At 39.0% G+C, this 23,469-nt stretch overlaps 1 protein-coding gene across 3 annotated transcripts; it reads right to left on the bottom strand.

Moving 5' to 3' along the window:
* Nucleotides 1-339: 339 nt before the first annotated feature.
* LOC137277746 (beta-hexosaminidase subunit beta-like) lies at nucleotides 340-18,423 on the bottom strand. Of its 3 annotated transcripts, none has more exons than XM_067809660.1 (12): nucleotides 17,895-18,423; nucleotides 16,850-16,962; nucleotides 16,572-16,682; nucleotides 15,652-15,753; nucleotides 14,611-14,719; nucleotides 13,911-14,115; nucleotides 13,279-13,362; nucleotides 12,747-12,819; nucleotides 9,412-9,583; nucleotides 4,292-4,382; nucleotides 3,043-3,147; nucleotides 340-2,111 (listed from the first exon to the last, which is right to left on the bottom strand). In XM_067809660.1, exons 1-12 carry the CDS (start codon nucleotides 18,301-18,303, stop codon nucleotides 2,048-2,050), a joined length of 1,638 nt encoding a protein of 545 aa, XP_067665761.1. In that variant the 5' UTR covers nucleotides 18,304-18,423; the 3' UTR covers nucleotides 340-2,047. The 3 variants fall into 3 exon arrangements, with proteins under 3 accessions (XP_067665761.1, XP_067665760.1, XP_067665759.1); XM_067809659.1 differs by lacking the exon at nucleotides 9,412-9,583 and adding an exon at nucleotides 11,531-11,702 and having other exon boundaries at nucleotides 17,895-18,311; XM_067809658.1 differs by lacking the exon at nucleotides 9,412-9,583 and adding an exon at nucleotides 8,204-8,378 and having other exon boundaries at nucleotides 17,895-18,297.
* Between the last annotated feature and the right edge of the window lie 5,046 nt (nucleotides 18,424-23,469).

The raw sequence follows: 23,469 nt of genomic DNA, 5'->3' as shown, positions 1-23,469 counted from the left end.
ATTGTTTTTTTCTGCTTTAATATCTAAGTGTGAGTCTATCTCAAACACACAAAATGTTTCTTGCATATTTTGTTTCCTGAAGTTTGTGATGCATTTATTGCAGACTTTGCGGGTACCAAGATAAAAAGTCAAACAAAATGGGCATCATGAGGTTGGTACATAGAAACCAATTTGCCAGAGTTTGACAGACATTATGCAGAAAAATTTAACAAAAATACAGCTGCATTCTTATCATTGTCTGGGTGAGGCTCAATACTTTTTGATATCCCCTCGTATTCCTGGGTGCTTTGCGCAAAGAGATGTTTTCACTCACTCTGCCTTCCAAGAATAACTTACAAATACAGTTCAAACTTTTTTATTTCACAATGATAAGCACACATAATCATAAGTGCATCAAGCAGACATATTCATGCATAACCATTAGTAAACACTCATTTAGTGCTAAACTACATAAAATACAAAATCATGTAACAAAAAGCTTTACTGTCTTAACAACTGTCTATAAAAAATGCTTGCTACATTGCAAGATGGAACCCACACCAGTGACATGGATTTTCACAGATTTGTTGAATACTAAATACAAAATCCTGACTAAAACCCCTGATATGATCAACAAACATAATGATAGCAAAGCTTAACAATCCATATATTCTCACATGACTCAACAGTATGAAATCACCTTTTCCAATATATCCGATGTGATTCGTACATTAATATCACACTGGCAGAATAGCTCACTCCACAAAAAGGGCAAAAATATCTTAGCAATTTTTACATCCTCAAGAGCATGATATCTTTTGGGTTAAATGCAACACTTGGACTAAGATCATTCTCAGTAACACAAGGAATTGTATGCACAGATCCTCTATGTACCCTGCAACTGCCTGTAGTGTGGTCACGTGTTCATGTGTTGACGAGCCCAGGACAGTGCCGGTAGGTGGGTGTATGTGTATACATCACCCAAATGATTGAGAATGCAGGCAACATACAAAGCAAGGCATTGGAACATAGTGTTCAAGATGTAGCCAAGAACTAACAGACTACAGTCACGTTCAAGAGGAATGTTAACAAAGATATGAGAAAACCACAGGCGTACCTGAAAATTTGTATGGTCTGTGTGCCAGAAAGTTTGTATGTGAACTCTGAACCTGTTCAATTGAATATTGAATTTGTGTACCTGCATATCTTATGTACATAAATGAATACATCTTGAAACTGTATGTGTATATCGCTCACTCCATAAACATGCAAGATGTTACATGTCTACGCAAAATAATGTCTACCCTGTTTCAAAAGATTCAACTGTGACTGATCAATATAAAAATAAAACAGCTGATATCACCCTGCCTAAAACAAAGTCAGTAACATCTCCACTCTAACAGGTTAACTTACATGGGATGCTGTTTTAGATACATCTGATTGATGGGTTTATTAAGTATCATTCAGCGTTCAGATTGCTAGTTACAAAAAAGTCCTGCATTAGCTCACAGAAGTGTGTGCAATTTAAGAATCATTTGGTGGGTATATTGTGAAATCATGAACTTTGTCTTGTGGTCAGTGTGTTAAGGTTTAGAGTCACACTGTCATTTCTTCAGCCATTTAGTACTGTATTGTTTTCTGAGGCAGAAGAAGAGGCACTTTTTTCATTTGTTAGGGAAGACTACTGGCCATCTGTGGAGATGAATTATGTTGCTGAGACGTGATGCTGCCAGGTTGGGTGATTTTCACATATTGGAAGAATGTTCTTAAATTTGAAACTAGCATAGTAACTGACTCCATGCACACAAGATTCTGGGACTTTGCTATAATATTGAATAATGATATTGAATTTGATTGAAATCTAATGTCCATTTGTTAATGTATAGCCACTTCACTGAGCTTGTAGATTCTGATATTACATCTATCACTACAAGCAAGTCTCTAATTTGATCAATATATACGTGTCCTTTTCAGATGACACTGGTAAGACAGCAAGGTCGAGTTGCTACAAGATGGTAAACACAGCTACTTCTGGCAGCATCCATCAACAGCAGTGGCAGTAAGACGTCTAGCCTGAGTACTCGAAGTCACAGAATCCAGGACCACTGACTGGTTCAGCAGGGAAGCCGCGTCTGCAGAAAAGACAAGCATGTTTGGAAACAAAACTGAAGTGATTATAACCAGACAACACACACAACTACACAAACAGTAAATGTTCCAGGGTACACCCGACAACAAATTGCCACTAAGGAACATTGGCATTCTTTCAATGACACAATAATTGCTTTGAATGAACGAGTTGATTCTTGTTTTGCCAGTGTTATCGCCCTTTAGTTCTAGCCTGACTTAGCGGGGCTCTGTCTCACATATATTTTCAAAAGTGCATACTAATATTCTGAAGACAAAAGAACACTGGAAGTATGAAATATCTGATGTCTGGAGACGTTAAAGGACCCTGATGACTACATGAAACGATATGATTTGGATAGATATTTATGCATATTATGATGTTATTTCAAACATTTGCATAGTTGGTTGGACATGAATCAATGAGTAAGAACGCAAGATCATGAGTGAATAACTTTTAGCAAAAATATTCCAGTCCAATCATGGTTGGGACACCAGAAATATGCTCCCCACATTGTATTCGTGTGCGGCATCGAACCCAGGCCATAATTTGCAAATGCTTTAACCACTAGGCTGTTTACCACATTGCCCCAGTTCACTGATGAATAGAAAATACTAAAAGCTTTCTGAAGATGTCCTACAAAAATAGTCCATACAAATTATCAAAGCTGCAGAAACACATGTGAATATTTAGAGAAAGTTAATTTTTTTTTTATTCAGTTGCCACACCAAATGAACACCTACATTTACAACAACCCAGCTTTAAACCCATCAGCCTTACATAAAACCTCCTAAGGAATGTAAGTTGTGGGTCTTATCATGACAACATCGTCAAATGTGTCTTGCTTTACCATGATAAATGAAGAGTTAACAGCAACCTTCCGACTATCGACAAATCCTACATAACATGTACAAACTGATCATGATATCCCGTACCTGACCATTCGACATCTGTGTTCTACAAGACGAGGTTCTGCTGCGCTGGAGCTGTTCACATTCTGAGGACTCCAAAGTCTCTCACCAACTGCAGCAGCTCTCGGCCTGAAATTGAAGATACACTCTACTGAATATTAATAACCATACAAATACATACAGCTTCATGAAGTGGCATTCAGAAACTGATACCAAGAGGAACAATTTTTAGGGATGGATAACTTCATTATTGCAATGTATGCAATATTCCTGTACAGATACTAATGGCATTATCAAACAAGTGATGCTTTCAATTTACAGTAAAATAGAGAGCAAAGGTCAAGCATCATCTCTACAAAACCTCTACAAGGAAAAGAATAAAATAGCCAATACAAAACATATACTTTAAGCTTCACCAACTACATATAACCGATATAAACCAAATTTCCAAACAGTTAGTACAAATATAGCTGAGTAATGGTTACATTCAGCTCATTTTACAAACTCGAATTGACATTCATTCTGGGTAACTGTAACTTTGTGCCTGTCATCAACATTAAATAAACATGAACAGAGTGTGAGTGCAGGGGTTCAAAAATATTTTGAAAAGCCACTTGCCACAGGGCAAGTGACTTCAAGAAAGTAACTGATTTTATCACACAATGCTTGATGATAATGTTGACTGGACTATTTATCGAATAGTGATAATTTCATTCTCTACTTTATTATTGTTATTTTTGCGAATATTATAATTATTTAATAGCTTCATTATGAGCAGATATGAAATGAAATCCAAGCTTACTTGCAGTTTGAAACCATTAGTGGAAATTATCTAGTAGCCCCTGATTGGCCGATATGAAAAACTGATTTGTCACGGGCGTCGAGGGATGGGATTTTTGAACCCCTGGAGTAAGTTCTGTTTAATGCAGCACTCCGCAATATTCCAGCTATATGGCATCAGTCTGTTAATAATCGAGTCAAGACCAGACAATCGAGTGATCAACAGCATGAACATTGATCTATACATTTGGGAGTTGATGACACGTGTAAACCACATCAGTGATCCTAACCACCCAATCTTGTTAGTCTTCTTTTACGACAAGCAAGGATTCCAGCAGATTATTTCGCACCGGGATGTTAGTGGGTTTTCAAAATTGTTAGGCTCACCTGTTAAAATATGTTACATGTACAGTGAACACAATGCTCATTGAGATCATGAGAATGATACTGTATTATATACAACAGGTGAAAATAAATGATAAATGTTTCTTACCAAAGCCTGGAGATGAGATTTGTGCTATCAACATACTCCCCCCACATTGCGGTCTCCCCTCCCATCACCAGGGCCTTCTGTTCAGGGGTACCTGGATACACATACGGAAAATGGCTGTAAATAATCAGAAAATACAGCTTTTCATGCTATTCTGAGCACATTTCGCTTAAAATATCTTCATTTTGAGGAGGAAATACATGACAAATCAATTTGTTTATACATGAACATAAAAATACTTCAGACAAAAGAATGTGTGCTTGTAGATGAGAATAGCTGCTCGGGACAGATGGATCTCTTGATACACCACATTAATTTTCTTGATATTTTTCAACCAATTTGTACTCTACTTAATGTCCTTTCAGATCTTTCAAGTCTACATGATGGATATATACTTATACATTAAGTCTATAAACATTAAACATAAACATAAAATTATAAATTCTTACTAATACTTGCAAACGTTGAAAGCACTGGTATTGTTCGTTTGCTTGTTCTTAAACACCCACTCAGTAACATTTAAGCCATATGGTAGTGGTCAGTAAATAACCGAATCTGCACAGACAATTCAGTGACAACAGCATGATCATTGATCTATGTAGTTGGGAACCGATGACACATGTCAACCAAGTCAGGAAGCCTGACCATCTGATCCCAATAGTCAACTCTAACCACAAGCATGGTTTGCTGGAGACCCTTCTAACCCAGATCTTCACGGATTACTGACACTGGTTATCACAGCAACTATCCCTAGAAGCAGACTTTTCAGCCAGTGAATGCTTTGTAGTATAAGTTGGTATAATCCAGACATTCACCCGTTGATAACAGTATCTGGATCAGTGGTTGACATCGTAAGTAAAACCCTGATTATCAGGTCATGATGACATGTAGACAACCAATCCACCGTGTGATCTATTTCAGTCTCCACTGAAGACAAGCACCAGTTACTGGGAATCAGTTCTATTCTGGACCCTAACACAGAATCCAATGTTTTGGAGGAGTGAGTGAGTTTAGTTTTACGCCGCACTCATCAGTATTCCAGCCATATGGTGGTATGCTAGTATTGGAGGAATAATGGTAGTGCTCCTCAATGAAGGTGACTAAATCAGAGTACTTGGCTGATATCTCACTGCTAAGATTAAAGGCAGATTACAGACTCCAAATACACTGTACTCAAATGAGTAATTTCTTTGTACAAAACATACTGAGGAAGAATCAGGTAGTTCGTGAACATGCTTACATTTCCTGAATATATAACTGAACTTTTAATACATCATCTATACAAATCCGCAGAATTAGTTAGCAAAGAATTCTGTATGAGTCTATTTATGACATATAAACTTTGTCACATTTGTAAGGATGAATTATAGCACTGGCTTTTAATTATATCAAAATGTCACTATAGATTTAGTGAAAATAGCATTTTTTGTTTATTCAACATTCATCAATGATTGCCCATTGCTTTGACCACCCAAAATTTGGAATGTGAGTGTCCCTTGAAAATCACACAGATGCAAGTGGATGTTTAAATCACACTAAAACACCATATCAATATAATAAATTTTGCATTTATATTTCATGAGACCTTATACTGCAAATTTTGATGATTAATTAATCCTGACGAATATACTTTAAGAAGAATATATTCAGTATTTTTAATTTGTCTGGTACAATATCATTTTGTTCACAAGATGATGATAAAAAAAGACATTCAGAGTTCAGAGTGTGGCAATTTCTAAAATAGGTTACAAAGAAATTCATTTTAAAAAAAATCACATGAATGGCCTGTTACCTCCAGAACATGGAAAATCAGAATACAGCTAAAATTTGATAATATTCCCATCTCTCTATTGTCATACATACAAAGACTGTGGTGATATCTATGGTGTTTTTTCATGCATTGAAGTCTCTGTATAAATACCATTCCAATAATGCATGCAAACAATATTTTGATGTGGTTGTTCGATTTCATCTATTAATGTATATGGTTGCCTGACAATAGCAAGCTGACGAAAAAAACCCAAACATATTCATGTTGAAAATGCTTTGAGTGAGTGTGATCTCTCATGTGTCGTCAATGCAACGACAACTTATCTTAAAGTAACATTTTCCTTGATCAAAAGTAACACAAATATCCTTTTCATGTACATACATTTGCAATGGTATGGGTGAGAAAAAAACATTCCAAAAATAAATTATGAAAAAAAGAAAAAAAAAGAAACAACAAAAATAAAAGAAAAAAGAAATAATTTTCCCCCACAAAAAAATAAAATTCAGATGTGATATATGTAAAATGCTCTTGAAATCAATATGAAACCTAAACTCACTCAACATTTTTTAGTTGATATTAACAAACCAAAAGAGTTCACATGGAAACTCATATTCGTGTTTGCTTTGACTGGTCATTTATTTAAAATAAAAAAATCTCTCCTGCCTTCAATAGGTATTTAGAGGAGGACAATCTGTCAAAGATTAAGTAAACTTGGCCTGGCCTAAATATATGCTTTGTTCACATTTGTTTGCCTTGGGGAACCACCAGTGTGTAACGCCAGAGCAGCAAATGCAGGGTAGTACCTCGTAAATAGTTAGCCACTTCAAACTAAACCCACTTTTCATAAGAACTGACAAAAAATAGGTTACATTTAATGGGACTGAAACATACAGCGTGATTTAATAAAACAAATACTACCTTCTCACTTCCTGGTAAACACATCCGGTGCCACATATGAGACATAATTATAATAATAATATACACCATGATCCATTTAACAGAAAATGAGATAAACTTGACAAACTCAAATGATTCAAACCCTTTTTCAGCATCATCAAACCGTTTATAGTTGGCACTCAAACACAAGCTTACAGCTTCATGTGGGCATGGCCATTTTGAATGCCAGTTCAGATAACAGGAAATCCTGTATAGGAAATCCTGGTAACATAGCTTATGGGTTATTTGATGTGTCCACAGGTGGATAAAGAAAGTCATTTTCCAGCAAATTAGAGGATGCATGCCAGCAAAGCCAGACAATGAAGTGTTAGTGATATGCAGCAAACACTCTATGTTGCAGTCTCAAAGATGAGTGAGTGAGTGAGTGAGTGAGTGAGTGAGTGAGTGAGTGAGTGAGTGAGTTTAGTTTTACACTGCACTTGGCAATATTCCAGCTATATGGCAGCAGTCTGTAAATAATGGAGTATGGACCAGGCAATCCAGCGATCTGCACAACTGGGAAGCGATGACATGTGTCAACCAAGTCAGCGAGCCTAACCCCCTGATCCTGTTAGTTGCCTCTTATGACAAGCATAGTTGCCTTTTATGGCAAGCCTGGGTTGCTGAAGGCCTATTCTACCCCTGACCTTCACGTGTTCTCACAAATGAGTGTGGCCCAGGTGCTACACCTGCACATAGCAACTTGCCAGGTACTTCCAGACAAGGGAATCCACCAACATAAAGCATGCATGCCAGTGAGAAGTTTCACTGTGACTCATATTGTGTTAAAAAGGATCTTTGGCAAGAATGTATGAACATTTTAACCACAAGGACAATTAACGACACTAAAATGACAGGCAATATTGTTGATCTGGTGCTACGGTAATGAACTAATGGTGTTGCCACAGATGGGATGAAGAGAAACATGTACAAGGAGCGATTGTTGCTAAAAGCATCCAAGATTTTAAGTAGTATAAGCCATTTAAGAACAGCTAGTTTCAACCCGAAACAAACATCTCTACAACATGGAAAACAGTTTTAAACAGTAGGATGTTGAAATACCATGTTTTCATCCAGAAGGGGTGAAAGAGTGAGATTAATTTCCATCGTTTTTAGCAATATTCTAGTAATATCATGGAAAGGGATGTGTGTCATTTCAGACTTGTATTCTTTTACAACCTAATACACGGCGTGTCAAGAAAGCATACCATTAAAATTGTATGGATCACAGGTGTAATATGACGGCCAGTCATCTCCATATGAAATTTTGTTCAGATACCAACATGCAGACAACACAGTTCTGTATCCCAAGTTAGTGACATTAGCCATACTGCCAGGCCAGTTCTGGTGCTTCCATATCCCAACTACAGTGTCAGGTTGTACCTACAGAACAAATATTCCACCATCATTGAATATTCAATCAACATAAACCTTGACCATTGGAAATGTCAGTCAAATACAGCTAGTAGTCACATGGGGCGACCTGCAAGCTGAAGAAGCACCTGTGCCCTTCCCATCCTCCCAGAAGCACCTGTGTCCTTCCCATCCTCCCAGAAGAACCTGTGCCCCTCCCATCCTCCAAGAAGAACCTGTGCCTTTCCCATCCTCCCATGTTCTGTGTGCATATGCAACCAAGGCAAAGAAGGATTATTTGCTCAAAATAATATTAATGAGTATTGGTTAGAACTGCAGTGATAAATAGTATGCAAGTGAAATGATGATAAAGGTTTCATAATATTTTGTCAAACTGAAAGCTAATAGCTACAAGCATAGTAAACAAGGGTCATCAAAAGTTAGCATGTCTTGTGCAATTTTGAAAAGGAAAGTTGCTACGCACACCCACTTTAGGGTAATTGCCATTGGATACTATCAGTTAAGTGTAGAAATAAATAATGCTGTTCAGTACTTTTTAACATCCAAATGATCAAAGACAAAGTTCAAAATACAGTGATCTGCACGGTAGCATTAATCAAGAATTACTCAGTTGTTCTGGAGGCATACTAGTGAGTATGTCCTGTCATACTGAAAAATGAAAACAAAATATAATATCAAAATAGGCATCAATATATAAACCTTCAAAGAGTTGTTTCTGCCAGGTGAAATCATATATTACTGGCCTGGCAGCATAATACCTACGCCAGCGGGTTCCTCAAAAGTGGAAACCAGATGACACCTGAATGACTCCATGCTTTGCTCCCACATCAATGTGTGACTGATTGTGATACAGACAGAATGCGGTGCAAGGACATTCATATCTATCATCAAAACCACTTTTTCCCTGATGGTAAATTGACTTCCTTGAAACTTAAGGATTGAATCTGATGTGTTTTAAAGTATTGTACACTGCAATATATGAGGCAGCCATTATCTGTGCTGGTGGAGAAAGCATACAGGCATGCAACCAATGGCGACATACCATCAAAGTCATAGGGGTTGCACTGGTAGTAATCCTGCCAGTCCTGCCCATAATGGATTCTACTGAGATACCAGCACGTGGATAGTAGAGTCTTGTAGCCCATCCTGGTGACCTTTGACATTTCTTGCTGCCATGGTCTCTTCCACACCTCCACAACTGTGTCTGGTTGCACCTGTGGAGCGCGGAACATTTGATGAGTGTTCTGACATAAAAATGTAAGTGTACTGTCACTTCCACATCCTCCAGCTTCAAACGATACCTCAATTGGTCGACCCTGTTGAGCAGATGTGAATGGATTACCCATCACCACAAATAACAGCCTTCAGTTTCTAAGGACACCTCTACTACAGTCTCTTCTTGCATCTCTCGTGATAAGAAACCATTGGGAGAATGTTATGATCCAAAAACGTGAATGGGTTGTCATCACCATGAACAACCGCCTTCAGCTTCAAGATCACCTCTGCTACAGTGTCTTCTAGATTTTCTGGAGTAAATATACCATAGAGAGAATGTTCAGACATACAAAATATGAATTTGTTGACATCACCACAAACAACAACCTTCAGCTTCAAGATCACCTCTACTACAGTGTCTTCTTGCCCTTCTGGAGTAAAAATACCACTGAGAGAATATCGTGGCCTACAAAATGTGAATGGGTTTTCATCACCACAACAACAGCTTCAAGAATCTATCATAGTGTCAAGTCACACCAGTGGAATGCATATAACACTAGAATGGGTTTTGGAAGTACATTCTGACACCTGTAAATGGTGTCACCCTTACAACCCTCCAGCTACAAAGGACACCTCCCCCCACTACAGCTTCAAGTAACATCAGTCGAATGGACACACCACTGGAGGTGTATGCTGACAGATGTAAGTAGGTTGTCACCGTTACAACCCTTCAGCTACAAAGGACACCTCCCTCCACTACAGCTTCAAGTAACAGCTGTCGAATGGACACACCACTGGCGGTGTATGCTGACAGATGTAAGTAGGTTGTGACCCTTACAATCTTTCAGCTACAAAAGACACCTCCCTCCACTACAGCTTCAAGTAACAGCTGTCGAATGGACACACCACTGGAGGTGTATGCTGACAGATGTAAGTAGGTTGTGACCCTTACAACCCTTCAGCTACAAAGGACACCGTTACACTGTCCAGACACCATTCAGGGAATATTCCGACACTCTGACAAATGTGTTGTCTTTACAGAATATACACAATGTAGCTACAACATTTGTGCACATCCAGGTGTTCGTCACATCCTCTTGACCTTCAGTTATGGAGAAGAAATGAAAACCAACACATCTTTAAAGCATTGATATGGACAGACATACAGAACTTGAACCAGAACACTTGAACCAGACAGATTCCAAAGTGGATTGGTTATAGTGTGAATGTTTGGTCAGCTCCAGGTGCAGCCATCTGGACATGACTGCTTCCAGCTCTGTGTAAGTGCGCCTGTTCACTCTATGCCAGGTCTTTTATTTGACTGTACCTTTAAGTTTTACAAGATTAAGTATTGCAGAAGATAACCATACACAAAAACCAAAAAGTTCAAACTGGTGTAGATCTTAGCATTACAGGTAACATAAATGCCTAATTGAGAATGGCAATCATGACATTCTTAGTGATATGACACAAGTTAGTCATAATGTGTTGGATTTTCGATGATCTAACATAAGTCAATGAGTGTGGGAGTTATGACCTCTCAGCACTACAACCATCACAAGTGATCCATGGATAAGGTAATGAAGGCAGTCTGCGTGTATGGATCAGTGTAAGTCAATGTATAAGAATGTTGGTTATGACAGCCAGTGCTAAAACTCTTGGGAGCAAGGCCCCTGGGTTGTATCCTACAAAAAACACTTGATTGGGTGGAAGGAGCACTTCAATTTGTTTGCAACTAATGAAGGAACACCTATAGTTTGAAAGTTACCCAATCTTCCACAATTTGGCTACAATTCATGAATCTTTCAAGATGGGGTTTCTGCACCATTAACAAAACATGTTAAATCTTGCACAGTACTCTGATTTAGTAGCTTCATTGCCTCAAGCATCAAACTAAATGCCATGACACACACAAATTCAGTGAGTGGCTTTCTTAACAATCCTACCATCAAAGTTAAATGGATCACACGTGTAGTACTTTGCCCAGTCAGAGCCGTAGCTGATGTAGTTGAGATACCAGCAAGTGGACAGCAGAGTCTTGTAGCCCATCTTGGTCACTTTGGCCATCTCTGCTGGCCAAGGGTCCTTCCACACTTCAACAACAGTGTCTGGTTGCACCTTTATAGGGGTACATGTGATTCAGAATTACCTACAAGTATTAGCTCTTTAACACCTTGACAACAGTGACCCATTGCAGCTCTATATGACATTTAGTATTAGCATTGATACTTGTACTGTTTCCATGGTTACCCATCAGCAAATCTCCCACCATGATAACTATGCCTGAATAATAACATAACTTGAGGCACATGGGATGCCATTCATTTAAAAAAACTGGAGCCCAGACAGAAACAAGAATTGTAACTCAATAACTTTCCTCAGACTAAGGCTGAAACACATAAAGGTCACAAAGCAATGTGAGGTGCACAAATTTGTTCAGATCAAGTATATGCTAATATAGTCAAAAGTTCAGATGTAACAAAGGCAACCAGATCTCATTTCTATTTGAAATTCATACTTTCATATTAACTGTTGAGGAAATCAGTTTCATTTGAGGTAATACAAATATGTGATTCGATGGAATATTATCATCTGAGACCCATTTCACAAATCGGCCATAGAGCTACGACTATTGTAAGCCATGTTGAAGTATGGGAGTTACAATCACCTGAGCACTACAGTCGCTTTGTGGAATGGGGCCATGATATGACTTGAGTAATTTGATGCAACGAAGTGACGATAGAGATCATATTGAGTATTATCTCGATTGTCTTTTAGTCCCAGTAAAACATTACTGTATCTTCTGCCAGACCCTTTCTGCAATACAGAAGCTTAAATGAAGCAAGTCTGGATTTCCTAATGTTCAGGAGCTCAATGTATCTTCTTTTTCAATTTAAAATGAGTTATTTGTTATATCAAAGCAAGGGACACCATCTCAGATAATGTACCCACATTGTACCATAGTAGTTATGACACTGATAGTACCATTGGATTAATCGTGCAAGGATATAACCAATGTGTGTTTACAGTACTGCACAAAGCCTTGGAATCTCCAATTTTTTTCACTGTCAACAGTCATTTCAGTTATCAAAATTAACTGTAGAACCATGGAGTACATTACTGGTAATTTCTAAAAGGTTCCAACAAAAAGGTGGCACTCACTTTGGCACCATTGTCGATGACTTCCTGCCAGATCTGATACCCCTTGCCAAGACCACTTATGATATCCAGCAGCCTGAAAGTCAGAGACAGAGGGAGGGAATGAGCTGGGGCTGGTAATCCTTCTAGTGATATTTCTGCTGTTGTATGTCTTCAAAAACTTAGCTTCACAGCTATGTGTGGAATTGAAGAATGCTTTTAACTCAGACTTGGTACCTGAGTGAGCTAGTTACATACCACATTTTGCAATATTTTAGCTACATCATGATCTACCCTGTGGGGAATCAAACCTGAGTCTTTGGCACTGCAAACACTTTAAGCGTAAGTCTACCCTTCATTCGTACTGGGTCTACATTTCAAACAAACTTTAACAATAAGCACTGTTTTTTTTCTATGAACTGCAGTTTCAATAAATTATTGTCCCGTTATGAATTTAGTAATGATTTACTAACAATATAAATGGCTGACATTTAAGCATGAAAAACATACATTAGTTAACACATTTGAACTGCCCAGAAGTCTTTCCTTGACTCACTTTTGCATGTAGTATTGTTCCACCTGGCCGTAGTTTGTGTAGTGCATCTTTGTCACAAACTCTGTGATGTTGGGGTTGCTCATCCTGAAGAAGGAATTGTAACCATGGTAACTGCCTCTGTATTTACTTGACAAAAACATGGCAGGTATAAAACAGTTTGGAGCATTGGTAGTGAAACCGCTGAAACTACTTGTATTGTTAAATGACTTCAAATGAGACAATTCAAGGAGAAAACATCCAAGCATATATTCTACTGCAATAGTTGGTTGCAACAGACTTTTGCAATAGTTGTTTTCCCTTCAATAGTCACCTCAAATCATTACAATATGGGGTAACCGAATTCTTGAGTCACACTTACCAGCAAATTACCTGTCAACTGTTTGAACATTAGTAACCAACTGGTATTCTTGAGACTGGGTCTCAAACTTCTCAAGGAGATCTAATACTAGGACATGACCTTCCAGCATGTAAAGAGACCTCATCCCCACCCAAGTGGGTGTATTGATCTGGGAAAATCTCTCCAACATCCTGGAAGAATGTCTTTGGGAAAGTGTAGGAGGACAAATGAGGTCCTGTCCGTGAGACTTGTATTTGAACTTATGAAGGAGATCTAATACTAGGACATGACTTACCAGCATCCAAAGGAGACCTCATCCCCTCCCAAGTGGATGTAATGATCTGGGAAAACCTCTCCCACATCCTGGAAGAATGTCTTTAGGAAAGTGTAAGTGGACTCTGGGAGGGGATTGATTGGCCCGAATGTACCGTCTGGTTTACCGTGACTGTAACAGGGAGTCAGGAGGTTGGTGATGGCCTTTCCCCATGACTCGCTGTGACCTTTACAAAAGGGAAATAACTCCTTAACAACCTTATTTGCTAAACTAACATAACACACTTGTGACAGAGCACATGCTGTCAAATGACCAACAGCAATGAGTGGCAAAACATAAAGCCATTTACAGTTTATGAGAGTGGATGACAGTTTAAAGTATAGTCAACAGGATTGCAACCTTTTTTGGGCTTTCACTGTACAGGATATGAAACAAATCAGACAAACAACCTCTATTTGTAATTTTACTTAGTAGTGAGCTAGTATACTCAGCAATATTCCAGCTATGTGGCAGCGGTCTGTAAATAATAAAGTCTGAACCAGACAATCAAGTGATCAACAGCATGAGCATCAATCCAAATTGGGAATTGATGACATGTGTCAAGCAAGTCAGTGAGCCTGATCACCCGATCCTGTTAGTTGCCTCTTATATAAATAACAAGCTTGGGTTGCTGAAGATCAATTCTTACTTGGATCTTCACTGATAAAATATATTTACTAACCTGGTGAATCAAACTCTGGCATTACTCGGATTCCCCTTAGGCGAGCATAGTTAGTGATTTCTCTGATATCTGCCCGAGTATACACGTGGGTTACTGGGTTGTAAGCTCCCTTAAACATACAAGAAAACCAGCTCAAGAACACCATGTGACACATTGGACCATATAAGACAGACCACATCAACCAGAGGTTGATAGACTGAGTAACAATGTGATATGACAGACAAGATCAACCATGTGACACACTGTACCCATATAAGGAAGACAGGCCAATCAGTGGTTGACAGACTGAGTAACAAGGTGATATAATAGACAAGATCAACCATGAGACAAACTGTACCCACATAAGGAGTCCCACTCGATCATTGGTTGATACACGTGTAAGGTGATATGATAGACAAGATCAGCCATGTAACACATTGGAGCCATATAAAGAAGTCAGCTCAATCAGTGGTTGACTAAGTAACAATGTGATACAATGAGACAAAATCAACCATGTGCCACATTGTACTTATATAAGATGAATTCTGTGCAAGGTGGGACAGAGTGAAAGGATGGGAACTTTACTGAAATCAAGTAATCAATGTCGTAGAATTTGGAATAGTGGTCTCTAAGTCAGGCAGATTATTCAGAATTACCTCCCTTTGTAAACAATGTCTGCGTTCACATACTGAAAAATGTCTCACAGGTAAAAGTTTTGTGTTCTTTATGACTATGACGCCACTAATGCTAATTATATGCGACTACTGAAGCACTGACAACACTTTGAAACAATTTTTATACATGAAGACACAAAAACCAAATAATGCAGGTAGATGCTTAATAGTTTGACAAAACTGATGCATGTTGCACATACTTCACAACTTAGCTGTGGCCAAGGTATGACATTGAGCAATACAATATCCATGACAAAGATCTTCCAAGTTATTACTGTTGGTTGTTACATTAAGGATGTGCTCTCTATGTCATCTGTATAATGAGAATATTAACAGTTAGCTTTCTCTTAATTTTGCTTACAGATAAAGGATGGAATGTATACACTACCTTGTTACTCATCTCTGGGAAGGCAGCACTTTCAAAGGGGAAGGATTGGTCGTCAACTATATGCCAGTGGAACACATTGAACTTGTTCTGGGACATGGCATCCTGGAAGCACAACAGGGTTGTTTGTAATTTGCATTGTCGACTGTAACATTCATTCATACTTCTAGAAAATGTCAAAAACATCAACACTGTTTGATAGACATTTCTTTGACTGATGGACAAAAAGGCAGACATTTCTTGAATGATAAATACCAAAAGGTTGCTGTTACTTACATTTTACATGTTATGTGTACTCTGTTTGAGAACAGTAGGTTACTTTAACTTATGTTTTACTTGTAACTGACCAAATGAAGACATGTGATGCTTGGAGACAGTGAAGATGCGTGTCAGAATTGGTCTTTGAGTAACCCTTGCTTGTAAGAGGTGACTAACGGAATCTGGTGGTCAGTCTTGCTGACTTAGCTGACACATGTCTTTGTATCACAGTAGCGTTGAATGATGCTCATGATGTTTATCACAGGGTTATCTGGTTCAGATTCAATTATTTACAGACTGCAACCATGTCAATGAGCCTGGTCACTCGATCATGCTTAGCCATCTCTACTGACCATATTGGATTGCTGAAGACCAGTTCTAACCTTGACTTTCATGGGTCCTCACTCCACTGGACAATGCAGTTAGTCCAAAACCTCTCCAGTACAGATAGATACACAACAAAAACATGTAAAAATTTATCAGCATACTTTTTCACCACCAATCTCAAATACAAGTCCATCCCTCGGACTTTGACTCAGTTTGAGTTTAGAAAGTTCTGCAGTACTTAAATACACACATTCACACCAACAGCACTGGAAAACAGTGAGATCTGAAGATAACCTTCTAGCTGTCATGCATACAGATAATAGTTCACATCGACTGACCAGGTTTTGGAGGATCGTCTTGACTGACAGATAGTGGCGAGAAGTGTCCAGCAATACACCACGATGCTTGAATCTTGGGGCATCAGTTATCATTGACTCCATGACCACAAACTGTAAAAGAAACATTTGATATGCCAATATCATTTGGTGTGTAGCAATGACAACTACTGTTAGCTATACCTGATCATTCATACAATATTACAACATTTTGACATTTCTCCAATGATTTCAAAAGAAAAGATTATGTGCTGTTTCCAAAAGCTTCCTGAAGACATTACCTCTCCTGAACTTTGTTGTGTAACCAGCTGGCTGAAAGTCTCCATTCCCCTCAGAGCTCCCCAAACCTCATTGGCTTTGAGACTGGCGCCAGCAGACGTGATTTGTAGGCTATCTGTTTAAAACACATTTAAAGCTCTAAACTTCCAATACTTGAAATGTAAAGAGGGAGGATATCTGCCCGTATCCCACCTTGTGGAGGATGAGTTTGAACAAGTTTCTTTAAAACATACTGAAAGACAGATCCAACTAAAAATGCCACTCAAAGATATTTTTCAGCATCGTTAAAATGCCACTGCTATAGGATATATGTTCACCTACCAGGCAGAAAAATAAAGAAAGACTAACGCAAAGTCTAAAACCAAACTTAACCCTGAGTATTGGAGGAAACATTTATTGATAAACATGGTAAAATAGTCACAAAATGAGGTGGTGAAGATATTCTATAATTGTATCGTTAATTCATTTGGCTTCTGTTTAAAAGGTCAAGGAATCGTCCACTGATATCAGATTGCTGACGAACTTAGCTTTTTTGGTCAGGTGGATAAAGCGTCTATCTTCTGATCATGAGGTCTAATCTCAATATGGAACTTGAAAATTTCATGGCCGATCAATTACACTATATAATCTCAGTGTGTGAGTTTAGTTTTACGCCACTCTCACCAATATTCCAGCTATATGGAGGTGGTCTGTAAATAATCGAGTCTGGACCAGACAATCCAGTGATCAACAGCATGACCATCAATCTGCGCAAATGGGAATCGATGACATGTCATCGATTGTGTCAACCAAGTCGGCGAGCCTGACCACCCGATCCCGTTAGTCTTCTCTTACGAGAAGCATACGAGTTATTGCAATCTTCACGTGTACTATTTTAACCCAAATTACCAAAGTTGTGATATTCAATTCTTGCCAACTCGGTCTATAATCGGCATTAAGAAATAATCGGACGGTGATACTACCAATGTTCTCTGTCTTTAATTGGCAACTATCCCATTTCTTTGACGCTCCGCTGATGCATCCCTACTGTGATTGTAGACAACTCACATGATTCATCGGACTCAAGTGAAGGATATTGTCCTTGGCAGGCTGTGCTGACGCTGACATTGAGGGACGACACCACTCCAGCTCCAACCCTTGGGCGTTTGAACCAGTGCTTCTTGTTGGCATAATTCTGACCGAATATCAGAGGAATGTATCTTGTGTACGCCTCATTCAAAATATCGCACGAAATGCCGGTCGTCACAAACATAAACGTTTGCGCATCAACTGTAAACAAAGTCGATGACTGCTTTATATTTTGCGGTAGGGGCCATGGTGCACCTATAGTAGCAGCTACTGGATCTTTAGGTTCTGTATTTTCTGTTGCATTTGCAGGTAAAACCAGCACTACTGAGACACACAACCACACAAACCGAACTGCCATGTTGACTGAGGCACGTGACAAACAAACCATCACATGACATTCACAGGATCACGTGACATTGCCTTGCCGCGTTCGGAATTTTCCGGTGTAATCTGGAGTCAGTGTTATTGTTTCAAAGTTGCATCGTGCGGAGGTGTTAACGTGCCCAAATGGTGATCGTGCGATGGCTACGATCCCTCACGATGTCCCTAGATCCTACGACCCTTTAGTTTAAAACCACCGTGCGGCCTCCGTGCAGTGCCCATGCAATGCGGGCTACGGATTTATGATTTATTAAAACTTTGTCAAAGTTCGTACTGGCTCGTGACCAGTTATCGCCGCGTACCAGCTACCGCCAACACCTGGCTGTTGCGTTTGCGCAGACAGCTTGATTACTTACCCTTATTATTTCACACACTGACACATCACAAAACCGACAGGTTATGAGAGTTAACATGACTGTAAGTATTTCACATTGTAGTAGGGATAATCTAATATATAGTCTCCCAAATTGATTGTGGACGTGACAAATATGAATCCCCTTGGAAGACTAGACGCTAACACGTAGCGAGATGTCACGTGACCATTAGTCTGTCGAAATGAAATTTAAAAAATGAATGAAACTCATCTTGGCTATGTTGTCAATCGATGACAGTACACTTCAGCCCATAGAAAGTGCAGATTTATTTGTCTAAACATATCCACAATGCCAACAGTTAATCACTAACCTTTCAATTGACCTAAATTTCCGTCTCCGTTTCATGCATAGGCACTCGACTCTGATATCTTTAGAGTGAGTGAGTGAGTGTAGTTTTATGCCGCACTCAGCAATATTCCAGCTATGTGGCGGCGGTCTGTAAATAATCGAGTCAGGATCAGACAATCCAGTGATCAACAACATGACCACTGATCTGTGCAATGGGGAACCGATGACATGTGTCAACCAAGTCTGTGAGCCTGACCACCCGATCCCGTTAGTCGCCTCTTACGACAAGCTGAGTCGCCTGTGATATATTTGGAAGTATGACCTAAATGGTTTTATGGACTCGACAGATACCATGCAGACGATACTCACAAAATATAACTTACAATTTTCACCGTTATCTCTGTTTTCCTCCCAGAGAAAACAAACATGACTAAAATAGTAAAAACAAACAAAAACAAACTAGTGCGACGACATCTCCGTTATTCCCGTCAACTCATACCAGCATTTGTGTCAACATTCACAAAGAGAGCGAGTTTTGTTCTTTCAAAATTCTTTTTTCAAAAACAAATTAAAATTTTGAAATGTCTTCAATATGTCAAGACAACAGTTTTATTACCAGGTTTATGTCACATTGGCTGAATAATATGAACAATTCAGAAATGGTGATAACTGGTCTTGTTAGTTGTTGGGAAAGCACAGTTTACACTACCGACTGGTCCCGGGCGTCGAGGGATGGGATTTTTGAACCCTTGGAGTAAGTTCTGTTTAATGCCACACTCAGCAATATTCCAGCTATTTGGCGGTCTTTCTGTAAATAATCTAGTCTGGACCAGACAATCCAGTGACCAACAACATGAGCATCGATCTCCGCAATTGGGATCCGATGACATGTGTCAACCAAGTCGCCTCTTAGGACAAGCAAAGTTGCCTTTTATGGCAAGCATGGGTTGCTGAAGGTCCGTTCTACCCTGAACCTTCATTTGTTTAAGAAACAATGAAACACATCGTTAAAAACCGCCAAAAACCTGGCGATAACTGGTTGCCACCAGTAGTGGCTAGGGAATCCTAGTGGCTAGAATCGTGAGATGATGGTACGGCCGCCGCCGCACTTCGACGGCAGGGACGGGGAGCTACGTAGGCCGTAGACTCATCGCAGGCCAAATGTGAACCAGGGACTAGAAACTGCCTGTAGTGACACAACACTGATAGCTCGATAAACTGTTGAGAAACACAGTCAGTAGGGTATTTTGAGAAACACAGTCAGTAGGGTATCTCGCGTCAGGTGATACACAAATAAGGCCAGATAACGGTGACTACTTCAACGACTCGTCACGACAACGGCTGTACATTGTTTGCTGACTTTGCTAATTTAACTCAATAGTTGAAGCAATGTGTGATATTATGTTTGTTGTTATATATAAGAGTGGACGTCATATTGGTTGATAAAAGAAAAAGGTCACAGGAAGCAGATGAAGCCATGACAAAAAGTACAATCACTACTGCTAGACACATATTAGATGATCCTGGGCACTAAACGCATTTGTGACAAGAGAGGCGGTACAACGAATTGGGCGAGTGCACTTGGCTGCTACAGGTAGCTTGACGATTATGCACGTGCAATACATGCTAACCGTGACATGAAATCAACACCGCTACTGATTAACACCTGTCTCGCTACTGTTTTACACCTGTCTCAATACTGTTAAACAGATTTCAGTTGTAGTAAAAAATGTCCAAGTTAGGGAAACATGTGCAAATAGTTCATTCTCAGGCAAGGGAGATAGCATACAATGTTATCATGGACAAAAATTGTGCAACCAAAGCAGATTCTCTTTTACAAAGTAGCCTTGCTACTGGACTCTCAACGGCAGCTTTAAAGCGCATTAAGGCAGAAGGTGGTAGGAGTGCGAGTGGACCTACATTTATCAGTCCCACCAAGTTGCGCAAACCCAAAACTTGCAGTTACACACTTGATGATTTCGACCGGTGTGCAGTCCGTCAATTTGTACAAAGTTTATATGGCGTTAAAAAAAACCAACTACCCACTCTGGATACGATGTATGATATGGCAAAGTGCCAGCTGAACTACAAGGGTTCTAAGGAAAGTTTTCGAAAAAATCTCAAAGACATGGGGTTTGGGTGGCGAAAAACGCAGTCAAACCGTAAACTTTTAATGGAACGTACAGACATTGTTTCCAAGCGTTTGCAATACTTGCGTGCAATAAAGAAATACAGAGAAGAAAATCGAACACTCATCTTTATCGATGAAACATGGTTGCATGTACACCACATTGTCCCAAAGTGTTGGCAACTTGAGGGTGAAGTCGTAATAAATGGGGTTCAACCTCCGTCTGGCACCGGACCTCGGCTTATTGTGGTTCATGCAGGGGGTGAAAACGGTTTTGTTCCAAATGCTTTGCTTGTTTTTTATTCTAAACTGAAATCAGCAGACTATCATGACGAGATGAACTTTGATAATTTTTCCAAAGTTGATCCCAAACCTTCCACTGCACTCTGTCATCGTTATGGATAATGCACCATATCATAGCAAGCAAGTGGACAAATGTCCGACAACCGCCAACAGAAAAGATGACATAAAAGCGTGACTACAAAGGCACAATATCTCATTTGATGAGAAAATGCTTAAAGCCGAACTGTTGTTTCTTGCAAAATCCAACAAATCGGGCCCTGTCTACAGAGTAGACGCGATGTTGAAGCAACATGGTCATGATGTACTACGTCTCCCTCCATATCACGCAGAACTAAACCCGATTGAGCAAATGTGAAAAATTATGTCGCTTCACACAACTTGCAGTTCACAAAAAGTTCCTTAAGAGTTGCCATAAATGAAAGGATGTCTGCAATCGGTGCAAAAGAATGGTCGGAATGTTGTAAACATGTTAAAACAATTGAAGATGGTTACTGGCAACGCGAAATCGCAGTAGAAAGGGAAATTGACAGACTAGTGATTGACTTAGGACTTGCAAGTGATTCAGACACCGAGACTGATTCAGAGAGTGATAATTAAAGCATAAATCAGTAAGTCCGCCTAATTTTCCAGCATTGCTGTGTCTTGTATAATAATTGACACATACTATATCAGGTTTTTACTGCTCCCATACTGTCATAAAAAGGAGTAATCTTTGGTGAGTTGTCTGTATTTTCTATTTTTTTAGTCACTGATAAATCTACTGACTCTGGTACTGAGTAATCCCCAAACCGACAAATTTGTGTACAAAGATATTTCTCACTGACTTATCAATGTCAAAAGGTATTTTCAGTTTTCTGTACACAATTTTGGTGACCATAATAAAAATATGACAGAAATTTGGAAATATTGTTTGAATACTAACCATTTCTCTGGAACCGGTTATATAAATTTCCAAGACATGTATTCCCGGTCGATCACCAGCGGAATTATGGACGAAAATCAGCCCGTACAGAGAAATAGGAACAAAATTATGGGATAAAAATATTTCCCCCTTGCTGCTCTGATTTAGCCACCACCGTTCAGTAACAGATAACTTTTAACATATTAAAAAGTTAAATGAAACATAATTAATTACATGTAGTTATTATCTATTTAATATTTAGCAGACGAAAAGTCAACTTTACCCATTAAAACAACATCGCATATTCCTTCGTATGATAAGACTGCAGTTTCAGGCATAAGATACTGATATTCCACGCTAACCTTTCGTTAAGACGAAGACAAATAGATGATTGGGGCATTGACAAGCATTTCAGATATTCAACAATTTTGTTTTAAAAATACCAGGAAAATGTCATTTGCTTCTTGAAATGGATCGGTGGTCCTAAACATATTTGCTCAGTATATTGTGTTGATTCAATTCGTTGGGATTGTACCTGTTCCCAAATCGAGTGTGCTATAACAATTCATGCGTGAAACGCACGGGGAAAATGAACTTCTCGATATTTATCAGACAACCTGTCTCGCTCCTGTTTCAAGTGGATTGTTCTGTGGGGCGTTCCCAAGTATGCAAATTGGGGTCATTTGACAGGTCGTGGATCATCTTATATGTGTTTACCAGTAAATCAAATTGATTGATTCAAACGTACTTTCCCTTTCACACTTGTAGATTGACAGAAATACGATTACATAAAGCACTAATTTAAACACATTACACATGTGGAGTTTTAAAAAGCTAGAGAACATAGCGAAAATGTAGAAAGAATTCACAAGCTTATTTGATCCTGGGTTGGATTTCAGAATATTCAGAAAAAGTTCAGATGTTTTTGTTGTATTGGAAAACTCACCCGAACGTTATGTACAATACATGAGGAATAACGTAAAATGCACACAGGATCTGAGACAAATATAACAGATTTAATTATCTGCTATCGTTTCGTTGCAAACACCAGTTTCCGGATTTTTCTACGTAATATGACAAATAGTACCGCATACAGAATGATCTGAGAAGAACTGGGTTCGAATTCGACATTCGGATGAAGAGGCAATGGGATCGGATGGTCAGGCTCGCTGACTTTTT

The sequence above is a fragment of the Haliotis asinina genome, chromosome 3 (assembly GCF_037392515.1).
Source record: "Haliotis asinina isolate JCU_RB_2024 chromosome 3, JCU_Hal_asi_v2, whole genome shotgun sequence".
Taxonomy (NCBI): Eukaryota; Metazoa; Mollusca; class Gastropoda; order Lepetellida; family Haliotidae; genus Haliotis; species Haliotis asinina.
This window is presented reverse-complemented; position numbering and strand designations above follow the sequence as displayed.